This window comes from Ailuropoda melanoleuca, chromosome 14 (assembly GCF_002007445.2).
Source record: "Ailuropoda melanoleuca isolate Jingjing chromosome 14, ASM200744v2, whole genome shotgun sequence".
Taxonomy (NCBI): domain Eukaryota; kingdom Metazoa; phylum Chordata; class Mammalia; order Carnivora; family Ursidae; genus Ailuropoda; species Ailuropoda melanoleuca.
The window spans coordinates 60,636,537-60,662,314 of record NC_048231.1 but is presented as its reverse complement, the minus strand read 5'-3'; the positions used below and the strand labels follow the sequence as shown (position 1 = coordinate 60,662,314).

At 44.8% G+C, this 25,778-nt stretch overlaps 1 protein-coding gene across 3 annotated transcripts in view; it reads right to left on the bottom strand.

Moving 5' to 3' along the window:
- The window catches only part of LAMA3 (laminin subunit alpha 3), a 254,194-nt gene that overhangs the window by 13,698 nt on the left and 214,718 nt on the right, over positions 1 to 25,778 (bottom strand). For all 3 annotated transcript variants that reach the window (XM_034642115.1, XM_034642116.1, XM_019796476.2), the window contains 13 exons: positions 24,443 to 24,613; positions 22,126 to 22,277; positions 21,812 to 21,974; positions 21,061 to 21,194; positions 20,111 to 20,255; positions 17,297 to 17,416; positions 16,769 to 16,902; positions 11,302 to 11,419; positions 10,783 to 10,923; positions 8,405 to 8,544; positions 7,520 to 7,651; positions 6,593 to 6,746; positions 1,913 to 2,082 (listed from right to left, as the gene is read on the bottom strand). In XM_034642115.1, the coding sequence (XP_034498006.1) occupies positions 1,913 to 2,082; positions 6,593 to 6,746; positions 7,520 to 7,651; positions 8,405 to 8,544; positions 10,783 to 10,923; positions 11,302 to 11,419; positions 16,769 to 16,902; positions 17,297 to 17,416; positions 20,111 to 20,255; positions 21,061 to 21,194; positions 21,812 to 21,974; positions 22,126 to 22,277; positions 24,443 to 24,613 (1,874 nt within the window). The remainder of the gene's footprint in view (positions 1 to 1,912; positions 2,083 to 6,592; positions 6,747 to 7,519; positions 7,652 to 8,404; positions 8,545 to 10,782; positions 10,924 to 11,301; positions 11,420 to 16,768; positions 16,903 to 17,296; positions 17,417 to 20,110; positions 20,256 to 21,060; positions 21,195 to 21,811; positions 21,975 to 22,125; positions 22,278 to 24,442; positions 24,614 to 25,778) is intronic.

Sequence of the window (25,778 nt, the reverse complement as noted above, 5' to 3'; positions counted from 1 at the left end):
CCGCAGCTCTGACTCTTCATTGCTGGTGGAGAGGAGACTAAGGCAGAGAGCGAAGTGGCATTTTTATACATTCATCAAGAGGATAAAATAGTGGTGCAGCATTTTAAAGGAGAGGCAACGAATTGCTAGAATAGAAATTAGAATGAGAAAATGGAATAGCCCATATTCTGGACTTGCGTTATCCTGAAAATACACTCTGATGGCTACAATATTTGAGACTTCAAAAATTATATCTACTAATGACTACTTTTTACCACTTCCCCGTTAAAATGTTCCTTTTCCCATTTGTTACATATACTTTAGTGTTGCAAGGGAAGGTGCTGGGGTTGAATCATCAGAAGAAGCCAGAGAACTCGCCACATTGAGTGTGCTCTGAGATGAGATGCGAGACAGGAAGGGGCTTTGCAGGGAGGGGGGAGGGCAGGAGGGCGGGGAGGCCGGGCAGCCTCTGCACAGACACTGCTGTCCCTAAGGTCAGCTTGACCAAGAGCACAGTGATGGGGAGTGGACTTCCTCCAGAGAGGTAGCCCCGGGAAGGGTTAATAACGGAGTGGGACCTCACTTCTCAGTCTCAGTTGGCAAATCAGGGATCCCCAGCCTTTCCGTGGTGCAAACGGAGACGGGGAGCGGCTGCCCTAGGGCTCTCCTTCTGAACTCCACCCTTCCCTTTTCCAGCCTTCACATCGGCCTGTGAATCATGCACTTGGCTTATTAATGGGCCTCCGAGGGCCAGCTCCTTGCAAGCTACTACATCCCCTCCCTGCAAGGAAAGCATTATCAGCTCCATTTCACTGATGAGAAAACTGAGGTTCAAAGAGATGTAGCAACTTGTGAAAACACTGATGATGCCAAGTTCATGGAGAAAAAGCTGAGGTTTAGAAAAGTTGAGCAACAGCTTACAGTGTCCATCGACTTGCTCCTCCAAACCCCCTTGGAATGAACTGGCTGCAGGGGCACCGTGGGTGGCAGCCCCCAGCCCCCATGCCCTCAGATCTGTGGTGGCAAATGGGTGATCCCCACCCAAGGACTGAGCTCAACAGCAAAACTAGAGCCAGGCCATTTATACCCAACACCAGACTCTTCTAAGGGGTGACCTTTGCTGGCTGCGGCCCCATTGTTCACAGGTGTTGGGCCCCTGTCTCAGCAGAAGGCTCCTCCCACCAGCCCCTGCTCCCTCCACCTCTATCTCCCACAGGAACAATCCATCTCTTGCAACATCTAATGCCATCTTGACATCTGCATCCCAGAAGACCCAACTGGCAAATGGCCTGAGGTCACACAGCCAGCAAGTGGCAGAGTGGGGATTGAAAGCTCGGTCTTAAAACCAGACCATTTTGACCCCTGGGAAATTCTGCTTCTGTACATAAATCATAAAGGCATTTTGGCACCTTGTTATTTATGTCTCCAAATCACATGAAAATGACAAGCCTTGTTTTCCTACTTTTTTTCCTGACTTAATTAATATCTCTGTTCACTCCTCCTTCCCAGAAGAGATGCAACTTGTTAGCACAAGAAGCCCAAAAGTGCTCTCTAAAAATGATCTATCTGGCACTGAGTCTACTTACAAGAATTATTTTTCTCTGACTATAGAATGTAGAGAAGAAAGGTGATTTATCATAGAAATAAATAGCAGCTTTGAAAGGAAATATCAGTCGTATTTTTAGAACGCCGTCAATTCTACCCCAGAGCCGAGCGGATTGTTCCAGCCCCTGAGCAGCCTTCCAGCTGCAGGATGGAGCACGCTTGGGCCGTCAGTTGCTGTGTCCTGTGCAGGCCAGCACCTCCTTCCACAGAAGTATTGTTGCCACTTCATTACTGACAGGTGCATGGTGTCCTGCCGGCTGACCGGCTCTGGGGTACAATTGCAGAGTCAGGTTCTAAGTCGGTGTGGAGGCAGGAATATTCAAAATACCTGGGTTTCATCAGCTCCTGGGGAATCGTGAATAGCAGGTAGCTGGTGGGCCTGTCCCCAAACCTGAGGGCTCCGTGACTGGCCTGGGCCCGGGGAGGTGGTAGGCAGGACTGGGCCTCTCGCCATATCTCCATGCTCCGTGGGGAGGCCACTGGTGTGTCCTGCAATGGCTGGAAGGCAGAGAAGCAAAAACTTAGGACGGCTCATTATCAGGGGAAAGAGTAAAGAATACTTATCTTGCTAAGTGCCTTGCTCCGTTTTTACTTTGATCCTAGGAAATTAATTCAATAGAGATGAATTCATCCTTGGGGAGGATGCACGTTCTTCCCATCCTCAACACAAGTCTGCTCTCTTTCCTGACAGCTGCCACACCTGGGGCCAGTGGGTACCCAGAGCCCCTCCCCTCCGTGGAGCTGTGTAATAATCGTAGTGTTCCTCGAGAGAGCCAGCGTTGGGCCAGCAGCACGAGGCCTGCACAGCCAGTCAGCGGGCCGCAGAGTTGCCAGGCTGGCTGCCAGGCCGCCCCTCTGCTGGAGCCATTCGCTTGGGTTTCTGCAGCAGGGCATTGCAAAAACAGAGACCAGGAACCGGAAGGTGTGTGTATGGCAGGGCAGGTGCGTGTGTGTTTGCGGGGGACTACGGCCTGTCTCCACTTTAATCAGAATTGATCCATACACAGAACTGTGTCCTGAGCTAGACGATGCATTGAGCTTTTGAACAGAACAAAGTTTTAATGCTGAAAAACAACGGTAATAAATGTCAGGCGGGACTGGAAAAATTGGTAGAAACTTGAGACTCTCCAGCCGTTCCTCCCTTTTGCTCGCCTAGGCAGAGCCCAGATTTTGATCCTGTGTCCCTGACTCCTGCAAGACTCAGAGCTCTGCTGGGATCTCTTATCTGTCAAAGGGAAGGGCAAGGATTTGCTGTGCCGGGGATTGGTTGAGGGATGAACATGTGACCTCGCTCTTGGCCAATGAGCCTGGGGGGATATAGGGGGCGGGGCCTCTGAGTCATATTTCTTTACTAATAAAGCCGAGCTGGTCTGTGGATCCGGTGCTGGGCGTTATCCCGTGAGTATGAGAAGCCCCGAACTACGCAGGGTGGAGCTGAGCTGAGCTGAGACGGGCCAGGCCTTAAGCCTACCTGTCCCCGAACTGTCCATTATGTGACTTTATAGATCCTCTTATTGTTTAAGCCTTTTTACACTTGCAGCTAATAGCTAAAGGCTTCCCAACTTTAAATTCCTTCAAGATCAGGTTTTCCTGCCGGACCCGATTCCTGGACAGAGTGCTCAGAATGGAAACCTGATACCAGTTATTTAAAACGTTCTGTGCTTACACATTGCTGAGTGGAGAAGCGCAATCATGCCCGCCAGAAAGTTAAATGAATTGCTTAAAACCACTTCAAATCCAGCCAAACGTGGATCCTAGTGGAGCTTCTTGCCTGGGGTTCTCAGCAGGGGGGCCTCACCCCCTTCCGGAAAGATTCTTCCTTGTATATCAAGAGCAGTAACATCAAGATGAACAGTTTTCATAAATACCTTTTGTCACCAGCTCTTCCTTCTCATAGAGGCCCCACCTCTTCAAGGCATCCAGGCCCTACATCCTGGCCCTCGTGGACACCCACTTCCCTTGCCTCTTCCCTGAGTTTAGCTTCCATGTCCTACTTCATCTCTGTGACACTGCCACTCCTTCCTTTTCAGTCCTAGTCCCTCTGCCCTGAAAGTCGGGCTCCTGACTCTCTTGCCTGGACTGTTGCAGTACTTTGGCAGTCTGACTCCTTGTCTCTAGAACTCTCCCTCACCAAACCACGTCACAGGCTCCTGCCAGTTTATTTAAACATGGCTTAAAGCAGTACTTGCAACTGTTTCATGCTGACTATAGGAAAATGTCAAAATTACGTCAGGCCATCCTACGCCTGATGTGGCTCAAATGTGGAATACTTCTTTTTTTTTTTTTTTAAGATTTTATTTATTTATTTGACAGAGAGAGAGGCAGCGAGAGAGGGACCACAAGCAGGGGGAGTGGGAGAGGGAGAAACAGGCTTCCCGCTGAGCAGGGAGCCCGATGCGGGCGGGGCTCAATCCCAGAATGCTGGGATCATGACCTGAGCCACCCAGTTACCCCTAAACTTGGAATTCTGAGCTTACCTCCGTCACTCTCCTTTCTCCACCCAATTTCCCCTGTTCACCAAGCTCTCCAAGCCTATAGAGGCTACAGGATGTGGTCCGAAGAGACTATTCTTTGAGATCTACAGCCCTAAGTTTGAATTCTGAGTCTATTTACTGACCAGGTGCTCTTGGGCAAGATGCTGTGTGTGTGTTTTTGTTTTTAAGTTGAGACTCAGTTCCCTGACCTATAGAGTTGGTAGTTTATTCTGCTCTCAGAGGGGTGTGGTGAGAACTGAAAGAGACTAGCGAAGATCAGAGAGAATGTATGGGAAGGGTCTTGTACCTGAGTCACGCCCACAGCCTGCCTCTGGGCTTCGGGCTTCTGCTCACGCAGCAGTGACACTCACTTGTCTAAACCCAACCCATCTTCCAGACCCAGCTTGTGTGTCACCTCCTGATCTCTGGGGCAGGAAAATCCCTGCTACGCTAGGCCTGTTGCATGTTTTGTACCTTTCACTTAGGTTATTAGTGTGTATAATGATCACAGCTGATGCTTACCGTGTGCCAGGCACTTTGCTACATGTTTTGTGTTTATTACCTCATTTGACTCTCACAACACCACTGTGAGATATTACTTTATATATCCTCATTATGTTGCAGGGAATAGACCCACAGAGAGGTTATATAATCACTCAAGGTCACAAACCTAGTAAGTGATCAAGCCTGACGCAAACCCAGTAAGTCTGACCCCAAAGTCTAGTCCTTAACCACAGATCATTGCTGTCTCCTTTCTGTCAGTGAGCTTTTGGGGGCAGAATTAATGTCTTATTCCACCTAATCTGGGGGCTTGCACAGAACAGGGGCACAATTAAATGTCTTATTCCACAATCTGGGGGCTTGCACAGAACAGTGTGTTCACTGGCGGCTCCCACATCGATAGCTCCAGCCCCCACCCCCACCATCCGCTAAGGCCCACTCAGAGACCCCTGGCGGTCCTCTGCCAGCTTTCTCCCTGTAGATGTCCTGCGGGCACCTGTCACTCAGTATAAAACACACTCCACTCAGTCTCTTCCTCCAAATACTCGTCCTTCTCCTAGCTCCATCAACGGCACCTCCGTCCATCCAATAACCTGGACTAGATGCCTCGGAATTATATTAACTCCTGCCTCTCCCTTGCCACCCACATTCAGTTATTATCTGGGTCCTGTACATTCTATCTTCTAAATAGCTTTGAATCCATTTCCTTCTCTCCATCTCTACCATCGCTCTGTTAATTTAGTCTCTCCATAACTTTCAGCCTTCCAATGAAAAAAGTGAATACGTGATTCCATTCCTGATGGAGCCGTCCTAAAGATATTCTTCTCATAACAGAAAAAAGACTACCCTCCATGAACTATATTTCTTCTCAATAGCATGGGACATTTCTGATCATGTGCTATCTATTCAACTCCTCTGAATCACTGTGCTGCAGGGAAATATTGGCAGGCAAGTGGCATGGGGTTGACAGTGAGTGAAAAGTGTGCTGAACAGAAGCGCATTTCCTTTAAGGGGGCACAGGCTATGGGAGGGGGCTGTCTGGTTTTGAATTCCAACTCCACCTTCTATGTGCGGGAGCTTGGGCAAATTGCTTACCTTTCTACACTGCATGTGGCTAGTCATACACTCGCTTGGTACTATCACTTTAGTATGGTGATATGGAAGTGTAGAAGGATAATAATAAGACTTCCCACACAAGGTTACTTGCAGATTTAGGAAGAAAAGCCACTTAAAGAGCTTAGCGCGATGGCTGGCACAGACGAGGTGCTCAGCGTTATCCATTAATCCTTTTAATTGTAACCTCCAGACATGGGGAGGTCAGACTGTTGACCTGCGGCACAGCAAGGAATTCTTTAAGTCCTAACCCTGTGTCCAATTCATTATGATGCTTCTGCTCCTCCAAATCAGAAATTGGACTTCCTTTCAGGCTTTCTTAATGCTGCACATTAGAATCCCCTGGAAGCTTTACAAACTCCTGCCTCTTGGACCCACCTCAAGAGCATCTGACCTAATTGGGTGGGATGCAACCGGAGCATTAGGATTTTAAAAGCTCCCCAGCTGTTTCTAATGTGCGGTCAAGGTCAAACCACACTGGTCTTGGCAAGGCCTGGGTGCGCGCACACATTTGTCACAAGAGGCAGGGTGGAGGGGTATCTGTGGGGAGGGGAAGGGGCCTGACTCTTGCATTCTAGAGAAACTCATCGTACCTATTGGAGACACAACAGAAGTGTCAAAAGAACAAGGCATCATCTATGGGACTTGAGAAACCCAAGATTCAATTTGTTCTGTCTGCAAAAACTGCCGAATTTTCACCGAGATACAAAGTAAATGAGAGGAACCCTTTTCCACATTTTGGTATGATCCAACTGTTGCTGACACAACAATCCCACTTCCTGGAGGCACCCACGACTAAAGGATCAGGTGATCTATACCCCTCCCTCCGCTCCCACCCCTTGCCCAACATCTCACATGAGGTAGGATTCACTTCTGAGAATCCCCGGGGGAGAAGCAAAGCCAGTGTTGGCTATACTTACCTGGTTGATATTGAAAGTGTAGGATTTGTTAAACTTCATAGAACCTCTAAGCAACAGGAGGAAAGGTGGTGGGTTTAGACTGCAGCCTCCCAGGGACACGTCTCTCTTGAAAGTTTTACTGGCCAAGTCCAGGACTGCAGGACTCTCTGATTGACTGGAATGAGAGCGGAAAAGAAAACCACTGTCCAGCTCTGAAATCTCAAGGAAGATGCACTGGCAGAGAGAGCTTGCTTTGAAACTACACATCGTTGCTGTCACACTTTAGATGAACTTTCATCTCCCACCTGCACATTATGTCTAGAGGAGACACCGGGCTCAGAGACGAGGGTGATGTGCTGTGACCCACTTCTGCATTCCCTAAAATATCCAGCACTGTGCCTTGCCGGCAGAAAGGCTTGAGAAATTTCATTGACTTGAATGGTTAGGGCTGGGGCAAAGCCAGAGTATGAGGGTGCTTTCTTTGGAACAGGTGTCACTTAGAAACGTGAAGATGAACTATGCAGAGAGGAGAGGAGTGGGGGCTGGCCTAGAATGATGGTGAACATCAGGAAACCTTAGAGGTGAGTTTGCAGAAGGGTTGATCTTGCTGCAAGAAATCAAACCGCATGACCTTGATTAAAATGATGTAAAATTTCAGTATGGGAAATCTTCAGGGACATAATCTGAAAGTTCACTTTCACTAGACCTTTCCCAAGGTTATGTGCCACACCTGCTCCTACAAAAGGAGGCTGGGCCCAGGCGCGTGTTTGTGGGAGGTGGTTTGTTTCTAATGTGTGTATCTTGTCTAAGAAGGCATTTGGAGGTTGGAGGAATGACTGCCTCGTGCAGCACATGGTGACAAATCCAGCTCCACCACCAGAGCAAGGAGATGCCCTCCCCGGAGGCAGGCCACGCTCATCAGCCACACACCCAGAAGAGGGCACGCACCTCCGGATGAAAACGTTGCTGATACAACCCTCAAAGTGACTCCCGCCCAGATACAGGGGATGCTGGGAACCCGACAAGTCTTGTAGCCTTTGGTTACTTTTCAGAGTCTGGTCGTCAATGAGCAGCCGGAGTCTGGAAGAGGAGGAAGGCAAAACAAGAGTGAGAATGGCAGGGAAGAAAAGTTTCCCACCGTGTGGCCAGCTTAGGCTCTTCAATTCAGACTCCTTATCTTCAACCTAAAGTAACTCGTTAAACTAGATTTATTTTTAAAGAGCATTTAAAATTTTTTCCATGTATTTCTTTTTTATTTTTATTAAAGTATCCTATATGTACAGAAAGTGCACATATCCTGTGTGCTCAGTGAATTTTTTCCAGTGTGAACACAGCGACATCAGCCCCCAGCCAAAGAAGAACCGACCAGCACCCAGGAACCCTGCCTCGTGCTCCCTTCTCCCCGTCTGAGGATATAACCCCCGAATCCTGAATTCGGATAAAATAAATTAATTTTGCCTCTTTTTGAATTTTATATAAATGAAATCATGGAGATAAATTCTATTATGTGTGACCTCTTTCACTCGGCAGGACGCTGCGAGGTTCATCCACGTCGTTCTATACAGTCGTAGACCTTTAATGTAGACCTGTGCTCATTACTCTGGTCTCATTCCCACATTCTGAATAGACCACAGTTTGTTTACCCAACCTCCTTTTGGCTGATTTTTTTTTTTTTTTAACAAGGACATTGATACAGAACCAGGAAGAAGGCTAAGACTTACTAGTAAAATAGTGTTAGCATCAAGGACACATACTTCTCCAAAAAGATACTAGAAAATTCCATTAAGCTAAATAAAAGTTTTAGAGCTCTGGCGAAAGTGCCATCACACTCACCCAGAGTTGTCACTTATTACAGATACATAATGCAGGGAACCATCCATGTATGTCTGCGGAGATCTAAAAATCGGGCTGTTGCTATCCCTGGTGTTCAGTTCAATGTGACCATCTTCCAGGGTGACCTGCAGGTTCCGTGTCTGAAACCATCACAGAACATACCCATCAATGTCATTAATTTCCACTGAAAGATTATGACGGTATCAATTCTGAAGTTACGGTCAACACCAGGGATAAGACAGGATGTTTTGACCTGAATGTTTTGACTTCACTATTTCAATCTAAAGATTATTTTTTAATATTCTGACTCTGTGTTTATGAATATAAAAGTCTTACACAAATTATTTCAACACTGATGAATCTGTTGAAAGCATCTTACGGACCTACTCCATAAACCAATTTTTTAAAAAAGATTTTATTTATTTGACAGAGAGAGAGAGAGAAAGCACAAGCAGGCAGAGCAGTGGGCAGAGGCAGAGGGAGAAGCAGACTCCCCACTGAGCAGAGAGCCCAACACAGGGCTCAATCCCAGGATCCTCAGATCGTGACCTGAGCCAAAGGCAGGCACTTAACCGAATGAGCCATCCAGGCGCCCCCTTCTTTTTTTTCTTCTATAAACCAATTTAACTTCTCCATCAATTATACAAAACTGTTAAACCAGTCTGCTGAAGTTATTTTCATCAGGATCAATTCTTTTCTGAATCAATTGTGTAATGAAGACTTAATTCATCCCTTTTTAAAAATATATGATTATAGCAGTGACATCTTCTCTTTAGTCATTATGAATTTTTTATTTTCTGGTCATAATTCCTAGGAAGTTCAATTTTCTAATGTCAAACTCTGCAGATCTAAATTTTGGCACGATGATTCGAGTCTGTCAATTTTTAATAAAAACAATATGTGTAGTTTTTGCAATTGTCATTTTAATTTTGTTTATTTTTTTCTACCCAGTACAATTTTTGCTATTTTCAACAAGATGTGATCATTCAGTGAACTTCCGGTCTAAAACAATTTTTATAGGGGCACCTGAGTGGCTCAGTCGGTTAAGTGGTTAACTCTTGATTTCAGCTCAGGTCGTGATCTCAGGGTCTTGGGAGTGAGCCCCGCATCTCGTTCTGCACTCACCAGGGAGTCTGCGTGGGGATTCTCTCTCTTCTTCTCCCTCTGCAGATGCTCCCCTGCTCAAGTTCCCTTTCTCTCAAATAATAAACCTTTTTAAAAATAAATAAAACAATTTTTACAGTAGTGTGGTTGTAGCCCCTGTCAGTTTCATTTTGATTTCTTTCAGTTGGCAATATTCATTATGAATTGGATAAAGGAATGCCAATTTATGTGTATGTCTTAGCTAAGCCATTATGAAGTTGAGGACAGTGTTCCTGGGATATTTCTAGGATCCCTCCATTGTCTAGGAGTGATCCCCTCTTTTGCTAAGTCAACTCTTCTGCCAGCTTTTGACCATTTCATATGTCGTGTACTCCATGTCCCCACCCTTGGCAGGGGAAGCAAGCACTAGGTCAAAAGAGTCGAGTGGAAACATCCTACTTTGATTTAAAGGGCACTCTTGCAGTCAAAATGCTGGCACGTGCTTCTTCAGGGGGTAGTTTTGTTTGTTTGTTTGTTTTAAGATCTCTAAAGGCTGATGAGCAAATATATATCAAGAGAGACAGGGCCTTCTAATATGACATTGCCACGGAGTCGGCTACCACTCTTTCTTTCAACAAATACTAAAGATCTGTTGGGCTGGCAATGCTGAAGAAACAAATCCAAGAATGTCAGTACCCTACTTCTACTTCTAGTTTAAAATCCCCCTCATTCCACAAGGGGATTTCTAAATACTCGTTGACCCCTACACCTACATAACCGCACAAGTGAAACTCTAGGAAGCTATAGAGCGTGCCTTCTTGTCGCTCTGTTGTACATGAACAAAGAGCCAAGGACTTTATTTTCTCTCATTCCTGAGAATAAAAATTGTCCAACCAGCTACTGCTGCAAAAAAGGAATCTGAAGAGCTATCTTTTGTGGAATCAAAAAGGAATAGTGGGGATACGTTTGGATTTTTTTTTCTTAGATCTAAAACTTTAGGCTGCAGTTATAATTTACCTTGACTCCTGAAATAAACCCAAGAAGAATGAAAGTGAGTCCATGAATACATATGAATTCAACTTTGTAAACTCTAATGTACTTTCTTAGCCTTATTTCTTTTAGGACTTGCCCCAGGATAAAGAATAACCTCCGTGGTTGAAATAGACAATGTCATTTACCGTGTGATGATGGATAAAATGCCTGACTGGTTTACCTTCAAAATCTCTCCATTGTTTTTGACATCAAACTTTGAGTCAGGTTTAAGTCTCATTCAGTATTCATGCAAGAATTCATACCTGTGCCTGGAGATTAAATAATATGCCACTGGGTTGAAAGGTCTGAAACCCAAAGGAGGCCTGGAATTCGTTGGGCAAAGGGAGGTCCAAATTGGTGAACCTCAATTGTCCACCCCTGGAGAATGAGGCAGAGCGCACGAGCTGAAATGCAAACATGGAATAAATTACTGGCATTGGAATGATGTGATGGCTGGAATCAAGGATCTTATCCGGTATCACTTCACCTGAGCTGATCAATGTGGTTTCTGTGGCCTTAGGAAGAAACACAGTTTGCTTTTCTGCATGATAATTTACCAGTCAGCTAAGTTTTTCTGTGTTGAGTCGGTACTCCTTCCTTTCCTACAAATGTAATATGCAAACCCGAAAGGGTTCTGTGTCTTGCAAATTTGTGGGAAGTAGAAATGAACCAGCTCCCCATAATACTGTGTGCTACCAGAAACGCTCAGAAGATGATCTGTAAATGAATACAAGATGGGTTGGCTGGGGAGTAGCACTTGCTGCAAGGTTTTGAATTCTTACCTTCCAGTCTTCTGAGCATTTTTTTGTGACTCCCACAGTGTCATTCAATCTAACAACACCGCTGGTTTTCTTCAGATTTCTCATGCAGCCTCGGAAAGCAGGTGTAGAAATGTTAAACCTGATTTGGGGTACAAAAAAGGAAGAGATGTACCAGACCAGGCTTGTCTGAGAGTTGGAGCTAAAACTCTCTGCACCGTCAGCTGCTTCTCACCCATAAACGAGTGTGTATTTTATGGGTGTCTGCTCCCGTGGGATTTCTATAACACTACTTATTTTGTGAAGCTGAGAGAATCGACTTCCTTTCTCCATGATTCAGCATTCTCAGCTTTAAAAATGAACATAATAGTGTTGACAGGAGAATGGCCAGTGTCCTCAAAACGTACAGGGACAGTGTACGATACCTAGAGTTGCTCCCCACCTTCCTTCTACGGTAATACGTGGGGAATAGGAAGTGTAGTAACAAATTAATATACCATAAATATTATATAAATACATATTAATAAGTACATTATCTATTAGAGCCAAGAATGTTCTAGAAAACGGTTTTTTTTCCTGTCCACTTTTAAGTTAGTTACTGTTAACTCAGTAGAAACAAACGGTTACATTTTGGTTCTGGTCAGTGAGGAAAAGTGTGGCTCGGCCCTTCGTCAGGGCCAGGCCGGAACAGTGGAAAGCACCGTGAGGATTCAACGAGTTAACGCACAAGAATTGCATGGTACCCTGTGCGGCCTGCAGTTGTGACTGGCCAGGAGCTGTTTCTGCGAGGTGAGACAGAGCTGCCCTAGGGCTGAGGGTTCTGCCCCCACACTGCCTGGGTTCAAGCCCCATCCCTGCTGCTTGAGCAGGTGACGTAACTATTCTGTGACTGTTTCCTCATTTCTACAACAGGAATGTGCTAATCCGTTTCACGGGGTTGTCATGAATTTAAATGAGTACCTATGTGTGACATACTCCAACGGTGTCTGGTACAGAGTAAGGACTCCCTGTGAGATGGTGGGGTTAGGAACTCTCCCGTTATGAGGACAGTCCTTCTAATGAGAGCAGTTTCTACAGCAGCTCTGTGGCTGCTTGGCATTCTGCCCCTCACCTTTTTTTTTCTTTTTTTTTTTTTTTTGCATTTCCCCTTTGATTTGACTTTTGGATCCGTCTGGAGCTGACTTCACATAAAACATTAACACAGGTGAACTGACTGGAGTCCAGGCAAATATTTGTGTTTCTTAAACAAATGATGTAGGCAGGAAAACACAAAGCTGATTTCCTCATAAATCCCTAAGGCGGCTCACCTTTCTAAATGGAAAGGTATCTGCGTTCATTTTTATTCAAATCATTGTAAATAGTCGAGCTATAGGTAATGCGCAAAAAATTAAATTTCGTCAGAAGGAAAAGGAAGAAATGAGTCCTCACTGGCATTGCGGCTTGAGCTTAATTATTTTATAAAGACGGCTTTTTGCCTCAGAAAAGAAGGAAAGTTCGTATTAATTCCTGGCACTTGTCTCTTTACACGTATTTCAAAATCCATTCTCTCTTGGGTTTCCGTGTGGTTCGGACCCATCGCCATCCCCTGATGTCCTTGTTTCCATGCAGTACAGGTCAAAGAAAGAAGAAAAGGGGGGGCGGGAGGCAGCTGGCAGATACGGCGCCCCTATTCTGTGTAAGCCACTGTTAGGCTAGCCTCACCGTGACCTTTCGAGGGAGGCATTTTCCTCTGGAATGTTCACTGAGCTCTGACTGTGTGCCTGGCGCTGTGCTAACTCCTTGACTCACTCTGAATCCTCACACCACCCCGAGAGATGGGCGGCTACTCTGACCATGTTCCAGAGGCCGCATGGGGAGGCGTGAGGAGGTTAAACAACTTGTCCAACTAAGGTCATGTGGCGAGGAAGTGGCAGCTCTGGGATCTGACTGGTCAGTGTGTCCCATGAACTGGTGTGACTCAAAGTCCCTGCTCTTGACACTTACCCAGCCTGTGTACCCATAGCACCCGGAAGAATGAGGACTCTCCCCTACAGATCAGTTACCTCCAGCAGACATGTTAAGACGGAAGATTTCTTTCCACTCTTCTTTGGGGTGTTCTTGTTACTCTGGCCCATCGGAGGGCCTAGACTTCCACGTTTGCTCCAGGATGCAAGGGCTGAACACACTTGCTAGAGGCATGTGACCGTGTAGGGGTGCAGGCTGCTTACTGAAGGGTTAGCACACTGGGGTATGTCTGCGCACGGGGGGCCAGGCCATTCACAAAGGCCTAACTGGCCCAAGCCTGCGGTAGGCAGATCTCAGAGCCATAGGAGCCAAATGTAATCCTAAACTGAGCCAATATCCAAAAGATCCTTGACTGATTTTTACTTTTCGAATGATTTTCATTTCAGTGGTTTGTTGTTACACTGACACAATGGTGTAGGTCCTCAGGAAAGAGTTCCTGTTGGCTTGAGAGCCTCTGGCATTTTCAGGGGTGACTGTCTCTTCTCATGGGAAGCAGATAGGATTAACAGATGGTGATTTCTGACTGGAATCCTGAAAAAGTCATTCCCAGATCTGGGCCCCCCGTTCCCAGAAGACACAGGATAGTGGAAGGGGAGAAAACAGGGCATCCACAAAATCTCTTGGTCAGAGCTGCTTTAGAGAGGATTATTGGCTTGCTTTTGCTCCAGACTAGGCTTAAATGTTACTGTCTGTAAGGGCCTTCCACTCATGCCAGGCTCAGAACACCTGCCTGCTTTAGGAGGATTCACAACACCTGCTTGCCCCTCAGAGCTTGGCTATGATTGGTCAGTAGGACTCCTCTCTGCCCACCCATCCCCTGGTGACCCACATCAGAGGGAGTTTCAGAACTCCCTGGACGATCAAAGATGTCACCAGAGGGATGAAGCTGGGCCAGAGACAGCCAACGTTGCTTAGCATTTTATTTGCAAGGGACTAAAAGCCAGTGAAATCTTTTGACTGGCGTCTACCTCCTACATTTTCCATGTTCTTGTGATTTTAACAAACAAACAAAAATCAAGGTATAAACTTCCCCAGAAAAGGAGTACTTGCTTGTTTGGAAGACTCTGGGACAGATTACTGGGAAAATGCTGTATGTACATCTCTCTGTATGTGCAGAACTAGACCCATGTATTTCTTAAATGGATAGCGATGATAACGGAAAGAAAGGCTGAGTGCTGACTTAACTCAAGTTCACATCACTCTTTGGTGGTTGAGCCAAAACGAGAGTGACTCCTTCTGGTTCTCACCCGTGACCCTTTGCTAGGAAACCCTGGCTGACTGGACCCCACATGTCTAGCTGGGGGTCTTGTACTCACACTGCGCAAATGCAAACCGCTGGCCAGTGGCTTCCTTGTTGCCTCCGGGAATTCCTCAGCGGTCTGGGTGAGCCCACCTGCCCTAGAACCTTGACAAGCACCTGTACCTGAGTTGCATTCACCCTTTCTCCAGCCCGGGCTTCTCTGCAGAGGGCCAGGCCTTTCATCCCCCCGCTTTCCTGCATCTCCACCTGCTATCTCTCGGGCTCCGGAAACTCAGCCTGTCTCGGCCTGAACCCGTCCCCCTGCCCCTCTGCTGGTCCTGTCCACCTGCCCAAGCACGGGAGCAAACCCCAGGTGTCATCCTTGATCACTTTCTACTTTCCTCCCCAAATCCAAGGAATCGCTCAGTAGTACCCAACCACTGCCCTAAATATACTGAGAATCCGCTCCCTTTGCCTTTCTTGCAAAGCCCTTTCCCCGCGGCTGCCTTCACCTCTTGCCTCTGTGAAGACTCTCATCTTCCAACCGCTCTACCTGCCTCTGACTTTTCCCTCTCGAATCCAATCTCTGTCCTGCAACACTCGAATCTGATAATGTCCCTTCTCTGCTGGTGTCCCCCCAGTGACGCCTTACTGTGACTTTCAAGGGCCCCCGCTTCCCACACCAGCCCCATGTGGCAGCCCCGGCCAGTTTCACCGGTGTCCTGCAGTTTCTTGGAAGGTCACACTTTCTCCAGCTCTTGGTGCTTCCCAGATGTTGATTGCTCCTGTCTTCCAGGTCCGAGCCAGAGGCCACCTTCCCGATGTCCCAGCTGGATTAAATTCCCTCACTGGGCCCCATAGGACCCTGAGCTTCCCCTCTTGTGGCACCCGCCACACTCTATTGTCTCCCTCCTGCTGTGCTTGAGGTTCTGGCCTGTTTGTCATCACCTTCCCCACTCCTGCCACGCTGCCTGATGTCACTGGACGCTCAGTGAGTATTTGCGTACTAAGTAAATCAACGGGAACCTCAGATGGGCACAGTAGTGCTGACTTCCTGAAGTTAATCTATTTCATCACATTTAATTGAATAAAATCAAGACCTTGCTCATTCATAACAGCAATTCATGGTTGAATTGATATGATGTTGTTGATACTAAATATGAATAGCACCTCTTTGGTTCTCAATTTCTGCATCTATCAGATTCGGAGGTTACATCCCATGCAAGGTCCTTTCTAGTTCAAAGAATCTAAGGAATTCACTCCCAAACTCTATTGAAGTGCTGCGCTTTCTCACCTGTATTTTTGTCTTTGAAGGCAACCTGAAGAACTTTAAAACAAGTATTAGTTCGTCTTTGCTGTAGATGGACAGATGCCCAAATATATAAGGGTTCTTGCAGACAGACTACCTTTGCATAACACCTTATAAATCACATCTAGTACTCCTTCTGACTGATTTATAAATTAGGAAAAAAGTTAACTAGCCTCAGATGTCACATAAGAATAACCATAATCAAACAACGTGGGAGTGCTCTTCACTCACTCATGAGTCTACACTAACCCTTCCAGGAAATCTTCTTTCTGCACATCATCAACAGCCATTTAAAAGCCTTTTTAGAGGATACAAACAAATTTAAATGTAAAAGTTATTTTTAAGGGCATTCTCGAAGTGGTGGTGCGTTTTTTTTCTTCATTCAGATTAAGCTTCACTTCCTTTCTAATTAACTTAATTCATCCACATATTCATTATCCAAGAAGCAGTTATGCACCTGTTCTGTATTTGATAACACATAGGGGGCAGGTAATACAGACATGCCTTACATTCTAGACATACTTCCTCAAGGCAGCAACCCCCACTTTCAGTGCCCAGTGCTGCTTCTCAGGCCATGGCACTGCCCACGCTCTCCTATGTTACCATTAGGGACCCCAGGGCCACAGCCTCCATTCTTATCAGCAGCATTGTCAACACTAACTATATTCCCTATCGTTTCTCTCTTCCAGAGAATGACACTCAAGGGTGACCCACGATTCCCTCACTCTCCTTCTTTCAGTGGCCAGTCCCATAATTCACGGTTTACAACCTGTTTGACTCTGTTGGCTAACACTGTGAATATTGAAAAGTTAAACTCTTTGTGCTTGTTTCTTGCTGGATTTTAAAAAGGTAAACCAATCAGTAGCAATCATAACCATATCCACTCAGAGAGGTAATCTGCTTCTTTGTGTTTTTTTTTTCCCAAAACATCATCTTACCTTTCCCTGATTGAAATTGGAATTCCACCCAGATAATATGTGCTGAAATCAAATATGTCACCGTCAATTATGATGTTAGCCGAATCCACGTTTATCCCCATACGTTTTCGGGTTTTTCCGATTTGGATCTGTATCTAAAATAAATGAGAGCTGAGTCAGCAAGCAATGGGGAATTAAAGAATCCTATTCAGCCTGGGTCAGGGCTATTATGTTTTAACTTCCTTCAGCTTGATTATATACATGGTAGGAAGACTCTGATCCACACTTCGGGATAAAAATATAATATTAAAACATTTTAACAGAAATGTTTGCATTTGAAATTAATCATGTTTTCTATATGAAATTAATCATGTTTCATATATCATATACAGACTTCATGCTCAGGTGCTCAGATTTTGAAAGGACGCGTCCCTCCTCCTTTAGTAACTGTAAGTTACTCTGGTAATAGAAAAATGTTCTGGGCACTGACTTAGTTTTAAAGGACTGAGGACATTTAACAATTCACGTAAACAGACTTAAAGGATGTACCGAGTAGTCTTTTCCGTTGTTGACAACCTGTGTAACTTCTTTCTCTTTCGGTGGCTCTGAATTCAGTTTGTATCGCACCAGGAGCTTGCCATCTTCTATATTTAGAGATATGAAGTGATCCTAGGGCACAGAAACAATGTCGATTTACCAGAAGATTCCACTGAAGAAGACCTAGAGGGCTGGAACTCAAGTTAGTCTCAGGTCACAAACTGCTCTCAGCAGCAGCCCCTCTCCTCAATTCACAGGGACAGCAGTGCTGTGATACCCAACTGTCAGGATGGGCACAATGGGTAAATATTCTAAGTCGTGTTCAGCACCGTGCTCGGTGCCTGGCACACAGGAAAGACGCAATACATGCAGCTATTATTACGATTTGGTTTCATCCAATCCATAACTAGCATGCACAAATGGGAAGGGAAAAGATACAGGTCATTAATACCATTTGAAAAGTTGGCCGCTAACTTTCGGAGAGTGGTATGGTCTCAGTGAAATCCCCGACATTTGCCACCCTCTGCTTGCTGACTGCTTGCTGTCTCAGCCTTACCTGCTGGCTTGTCACCCCTCCAGCCCTGCTCCTTCCATTAGAATGTGGAGGGTTCCTCGAGGGCCTGCACAGGACCTCTTCTTCCCTCCCACCTTCTCTTTGCCTCAAAGTCACAGTCCCTTCTGCAGCCCTAATGCAGGTGTGTGCCCATGAAGCCCAGATGCTTCTCTCCAGCCTAGACTTGTCTTCTCAGGGCCAGGTCTGCACATCTGGTTACCTTATTGTTACTGAGGGTGTGACTCATGGATCCCTCAAATTTGAATACCGCAAGCAGGGCTTGTGATCTACGTGCCTCTCGGCTGCCAAGCCTGTCTCTCCGCCCTTCCCACTGCTCTCTCTCCTCCTTTCTCTCTCTCACCAGTAAGCGCCTTGCTGAGCCAGCCACAAACCTACTCGCAGTCACTCTTAAACAGTCCCCCCTCTCCCTTCCAATCAGTTCTTGTCAGTTCCCCCATTTCTCAACTCTCTCTTCGTTTCAAGCCACACTTGTGTAGCCAGACTGCACAGCATAATGTCCCGTCCTCCCCACGTCCGCTCTGCCCCTTCCTGAACCCCCCTGCTGCTCTGCAGCCAGAGCGCTCTGTGGAAAACGCCAGTGCAAGCACATTGCCTTAGCCTCCTTTGCTCTCAGCGGGAAGCCCCGACTCCCCAGCACATGTCGTGGGGCTCTGATCACCCCTTCAGCTTCTTCTGCCTCTCCTTGCTCCAGCCACACAGGCCACCGTTTTGTCCCTGAGCGCTCCCTGCCCTTCCCACCTCCAGGCCTTCTTTATGCCAGTCCCCCCGCAGGGATCACCCCTCTGCCCTGCCCCCTCCAAATGCTGTCTTCTACTACCCTCCAGGTCTCAAGTCCCCATCCATTGCTCAAGTCTCTTACACATCTTCATTCACCTCAAACTTTCCTCTATACCACTTACGGCCATTGTGACCAATTAATTAACCAATTAATGAGTATAGTTTTGTTAAATATTTGTCTTCCCCTCTAGAATAGAAGGTCCTTGAGGGCAGCAATTGTGTCTGTCTTGGTTTAACTGCATCCTTATCCCTGCGTAAAGCACATGCTTGAAGCAGCCCTTTCCTTACTAGAAAGACACGCTGAGGAATTTCTGATGGAGGGCTTAAAGGTTTATTCTTCCATAGTTCCCTAATGACAAGAAGGCCTCTCTTTGTCATCTACAGAGTCCTTACTTAAAAGTATCATCGGTCCTGATCTGGATCCTAAATCTTGTCCTTGGGAGCCAGTTAGGGTTCATCACAGTCGACAACAGCCGTCACATCAGCTGAGTAATGAGCCACTCTGCTTAAGAGCAGTGCTCAGAATCATTTTCTCTTATCCGGTTACTAATGGCGTTCCATAAATTTTCTTCTAATATGAGTAGTGCTTCTGGTTCTTGGTCTCCAAGAACTTCAAAATGTAGTACAAAGAAGACAATGTATTGGAAACAACCCCCTTGCCCTGAAGATGCTGTGTGACTTCTCAGCTTCTCGCATTCTATCGGCAGGTCAGGACCTTCACAAAACCTCAGAACCGGTTCAGCCTTGGAATCTCCCAGAGGGTCAAGACCAGCCCCAGAGAGGAGAGTTGGATCAGGTCTGTGTCCCCACACTGCAGGTAGAAGGGGCTGGTCAAATCCCAAGCTCCGTATCAATCCCATGTTCTCAGACAGAGATCCCATGGGCCGATCCACATTTCTCCAGAAATTCTACCTGTACCGCAACCACAGGAGGCCCTGCTCCAAGAAGCAGTCACTCCAGGCCCATCTCCCAGCAGATGGTGCTGACCATCACTTGTAGTCTCTTTGGATTTCTCCAAACTAGACTTAAGAATGGCCTCCAGAAACTTCAGTGGCTTGAAAACAGAGATGCTTTCAGGCCTTGGAAACCCAAGGATCAGGCTGAAAAGACAATTCCACAGAGCCTGGCAAGAGTTGGACTAAGATGTAAACAGCAGAAAGTCAAACAGTCTGACTCTCAGAGACCCCGGGAGGTTTGTCACGTGATTTTAGGCAGAATAAGTAGATTATTAGGCAAACCGTCGTTTTCAAAGAATACAACTGACAATCGTGTGTTCTCAAATTCCCTATTACTTGCTGCAATTAAACACACACTCCCATAGCCAAAGAAAGCAGAATTGGGCCAAGAGAAAAGATGCAGGTAACATTTGTACACCTTTTCAGATCTAGTTAGTTGTTTATAATAACCCAGTTACCCCAAAGTTGCTTAATCGAACGGACATTTTTGGTACTATTTGGATGTTTGTTATAGAGTACCTTGTTTTCTGCAAAGAACAGCAGTCCTCTATCCACAGTGGTCTGAATCACCTGTGCAAAGTTTGGGATGGGAGCTTTTGGTTGAGTTGGAACTCGAGCATAGCCTGTACCTTCAAAATAATTTTTGTCTGACTCTTCCTTTCTCCTGTCAACATCAATGATCATACGTTAGAACACAGCACTCAAGTGTGCTTATAAACACAAGGTGCTGCTATCTGAAAAACAGAGCAAAGCCCATGCAGTGTAGTCGTCATGATTTTGTTCAAGAAGAGGAAACATCTTTAGAACGTTAAAATAGCCAACTATTTCTCCTGGAAGTGCTCTTACACTCTATGATAATCAAACCCTCGCTCAAAAATGATAATAGTTAAGATTCCCCTTTGAAAATATCTACTTAGGAAGATGTGGCCTAGCAGCCGCAGACCTCGAAATGTACAAAATTGTTAACTTGAAATATAATTTTTTTCTGAGTAATAGTTTGCCCAAATCCTTTTAACTACAGGGAACATCAGGAGCTTAATACAGCAATTTCCAAATAGGTTCAGGTGTCAGAGTGCCTAGAAAGTCACGGTGCACTACGTGGATTAATATTTTTTTTTTTGGAAACTTACAGTAAATATGTAATTTTGTGCCTGAATCAGATACCATCTAATATTAAATATTTTGTGGTAAGAAGCACCAAAAACTTGAGAAGGATTTATTTTTTTTCAAAATTGAGAAAACTCTATCAATCTAATATTTTATAGAAATGAGGAAATTTTAGGGGTGGACTAGCAGTACTGTATGCAATCATAATTTAAGATCTACTGGCCCAAAGCTATCAGGGACACCAAAAGCACCTCATCGTCTCACCCCTTTATATATGTAATATAACTGCAAGTTACCAAAAATCACAGTTACAGAGACACTAGTTCCTGGTTGTTTTTGTTGTTGTTGTTTGTTTGTTTTACCTTCTACAAGGCTCTACTTCAGTTGTGTTGAGATTGAAAGTTTTTTTGAAGTTGTACAAGCTCAGAACATTTTCATTGAGGTCATCTAATTCGATACAACCTTTGAATGGAGGTAACCACAGTCTAGCAGGAAGCTGAAAAAAATGAAACAAAGAAATCGAATTCAACAAAGGACAATGATCAGGCTGGGCAAGAATAGTATGAATCCATCACTTTGAACTGTCATTGTAGCATAGGGATTAAGAATGTGGACCCTGGAGCCAGAGACCTTGGCTTTGCTATTTACCAACTGTCTCACTTTGGACAAGTTATTAAACTGTCTGTCTCAGTTTCTTCATCCATGAAATGGGAATGGTAATGATGCCTACTTACATTCATATACTTAAATCTAGATCACTGCACATAGGAAGTACTCAATAACTGTTAGCTTTTTTTTTTTAATGATTTTTTTTTTATTATATTATGTTGGTCACCATACAGTACATCCCCGGATTCCGATGCAAAGTTCGATGCTTCATTAGTTGCGCATAACACCCAGTGCACCATGCAATACGTGCCCTCCTTACTACCCATCACCAGTCTATCCCATTCCCCCACCCAATAACTGTTAGCTTTTATCACTGGATACGCTTTAAGAATATATCATTAAATCCATTTTATATATAATGGAAAATTGGAATAGAGACCTGAAGTCATTATACTTAATTAAAATGTAAATATTTTCACTCAGTGAAATAACATTTACACTTACTCTAAAGTCAGATGGGTAACCTCCAACATAAAATACAACATTTTCAGGATCCAGATTGAGGAGCGTGTAGCTGTTTCCACCATCCATTTCGTGCAATTGGGGTATTTCGGGTTTAGTGGATGTGGCTTTTTTGGTGTAATTTAGACTTGCAAACTGATAAATTCTGTTTAAAAATAAAGTTCTATTTAAAAACTGTACAAACACTGAAGAAGTCAAAGTCAAGATACTGAAAATGGGGTTTCGCAGCATGTACACTGGGAGTTTGGGGAGTGTGGGTCAGATTAACAAAGAGCAGTGGCCGATGGGACTTGTACCTCTGAAATTTCACCCGGTCCATAACTGCCTCCTGAGTTTCGCTCTTGGTCACGCTCTGGTCCACTTGGAGTTCAGACTCCTGTTCTCCCAGGTTGTAGACACACGTGAGCTTGCCATCTACAACTGCCATGCCGACATAATCCCCGGAGGCCTGGAGACATCAAGGCCATGTCAGAGCACTTCTCATGCACACTGTTCTTCCCAACTTCCCATCCCAAGAGAGTGATTTCAAATAACTAACGGGTTTTACACAATACACCTTGGGCAGACAGAATAAATGAGGTACCTCCTTGTACAGAATAATACAGACAGAACACTTAATTAATAATGTCTGCACTGTCTTTGCCCCTGGGTCATTGCACTCACGGATTCACTCCCCCATTTGCTCAATTTGCAAATATTTGCCAAGCACTTGCTATAAAGATGAACCAGATATAGACTCAGGTCTCCATTAGATTTCAGTCTGGAAATAAACCATTTTTGTTCTCTCTGTACCATACAATGACCTCCTAACATTTTGTGCATGCCTCTGTTATAACACCTAGAACCCTCCATTATCACAGCCAGCTACATATATATATCTTTCTTCTCTGTTAGAATACGAGCACCTGAAGGTATATATGAAGTTTTAAAATTATGGTAAAATATACATAACATGAAATTTACATTCAAGACACAAATTTTTGTCTGTCATAAATACAGGGTTGGTGCCTTGCAGGTAGATGGTATAAATTTGTTGATTAAAGTAATGTGCATTTTGTTACAATACAAAGCAGAAAGTCATGCCACAAGAAAGCTACAAGTAAAGTACCAACACTTTAAAGCATTAAAGAGTGGTTAATAATAGTGTCAATTTTAGGAATCTTTAAACACCACATACACTAATGACAGCCAACCACTTCCTAATTGGCCAGAATTTTCCAGAACCGTGTTTCAGACATTTTTTTCCCCAGCCATTGTATCCTAACCTAGCCAGCAATTACCTTTCCCTCTGACACTAAGTTGAAAAAAATGTATTTTAAGAGGAGGGACTAAAAGCTAAAATGAACTGTTCAAGGGGAACCTGGGTGGCTCAGTTGGTTAAGATCTGACTCTTGGTTTCATCTCAGGTCATGATCTCAGGGTCGTGAGATCAAGCCCTGTGTCAGGCTCTGTGCTGGACGTGGAACCTGCCTATGATTCTTTCTCTCCTTATCCCTCTGCCCCATCCCACTGCCTGCTCACTCTCTCTCTCTCTCTCTCAAAAAAAAAAAAAAGAAAGAAAGAAAGAAAGAAAGAAAGAAAGAAAGAAAGAAAGAAAGAAAAGAAAGAAAGAAAAAAAAAGAGAAAAAAAAGAAAATGAACTGGTCAAAATGCACGTAACAGCAGTGGTTTAAAGAATTTAGAATTAGAAAGAGATGGGGCAACTGCATGTCTTATGAATTAGGTGGGAGAAGCTTCATTTCATTCCAGCCCTCATCCACAGATGGTCCCACCACAGCAAACTTGAGGAAGGGTCAGCAGCTGGGCATTCTGAGGAGGACAGGTTCACGATTTTGTGAGGAAGAACCACTGCTGATTTCCGTGAAGACTTGCTATTGCTGTCCTGGTTGTATGGGGAGGGGTGCAGATCTTTAACCCCTGGTATGCATGTGCTCACATGTACACACACGTGTCATGTGCTGAGTCCACTGGGCAAGGCCTCTCTATCAGATAAGGCCAAGAGATAACAATCTGCAATTGATGCGCGGCCCCTTGTGATGCCATCAGACGTGGTGGAGTCTGCTGACATATTGGGGGGATTTCTTCCTGCTGTGCCAATGGCAATGACACACTTGTGACATGTGTCTCAAAAACTCTATTGTTTTGGGCCACAATTCAACCCACAAATAGTGGTATTCCCCAAGGTGATGGCAGCACAATCACCCCAACAGCATTTCAGGGGAAGCCTAATGCTGTGTCATGAGAACACTTAACAGTCTATGGAGAGGACCATGTGGCATGAAAAATGCCTCCCACCAATAACCAGCACTAACTTACAAGGCACATGAATGACCCAAACTGAAAGCAAATCTCCAGCTCCAGCTGAGCCTTCAGATGACTGCAGCCCTAGCCAACACCTTGACAGACACCTCATGAGAGCCCTGAATCAGAGCCATCTGGCTAAGCCACTCTTGAACACTGCATCATAGAAACAGTGTGAAATAATAAATGTTTACTGTTGTTTTGGGCCACTAAGTTTGGTGGTCATGCAGCAAATATATAACTAATATTAAAAAAAAAAATCCCCAAACCATATTGTTTTAAAAACAAGAGAAATGTCGAAGCGATACCTACATCTTTATTTCCGAGGTACATCACAAACATATCCTCAGTCTTTGCATATTCTCTTGATTCAGGTCTTTGGAGAAACAAAGAAAGAGATGTGTATCCTTTCAAATCTTCTAGGTCATTTGGCAGCCGGACTTCAACTCCAGATTCACCATTGAACCTCATGGGGACAGCGACCTTTAAGGGAAAAGATCTACGTCATTAAAGATTCTTCTGTGAGGAGAGGGGGTCTGCTCAGAGAAACAGCCTGGGACTCTGCCATGACTCCTTTCAGCTCTTTATCAGCATTTCCCAGTTGTTATGATAAAAAGCAAAGGGGGGTGCCTGGGTGGCACAGCGGTTAAGCGTTTGCCTTCAGCTCAGGGCGTGATCCTGGCGTTATGGGATCGAGCCCCACATCAGGCCTCCACTGTGAGCCTGCTTCTTCCTCTCCCACTCCCCCTTGCTTGAGTTCCCTCTCTCGCTGGCTGTCTCTATCTCTGTCAAATAAATAAATAAAATCTTTAAAAAAAAAAAAAAGCAAAGGAGTGTGCATGTCTCCTAGATCTGGGTTATAAACTCATGAAGCTGTTTCAGGCACTGGGTAATAAAGCATTCATGTTCTTCCTGTTTACCAGCCAGGGGTCTTTGAGAAGTGCGTCTAATTCTCGGTGTCAGAAATGATCATTATTATAGCCATAATTATTCCGTATCAGATACGGATTATAATAATCATAGTTGCAACCCTAGGAGGTTCTCATACAGATGACCTAACATGTATGGAAGCACCTAGCATGGTGCCTGGCGTGTTGTAGATATAGAATACATCAAAACTATTTTTTAAATAAATTCTTTAAGGAATCATTCCCCATTAATATATTATATGTTATGGATGCATTTTATTACAGGCATTCGGTCCTTAAAAATGAGTGCATCAGGGCTCTCGAAAACAGTGCTTCTTAAACTCAGTGGGTGAAGGACCATTTTTTTCCCCTCTCTAATCTTCCCTAGACCAATACTCTTGTAAGTATATTAAAAATTAAATTACTAGAAAAATGAAATAAAGAAGGTATGCAAAATACATGTCTACTATTCCATGCTTGAATTTTGAGGCAGTTCAAATTACTAAAAGTTTTTAGACCTATACTTTTGACTTTATATTTATATATAATGGACCAGTAACAAAATTTCTCTGACCAGTGCTGGTCTGTGGACCAGCCTGGGTAGATGACATTCAAACACAGAAGATAAATATTCCCTAATAATCTAAAGAATAACACTCCTGGAATGATACTTACACCAACTATGTTTTACCCATCAAGCATTTAACTATTTATGGAAAACCTAGTTTATGCAAGGTATT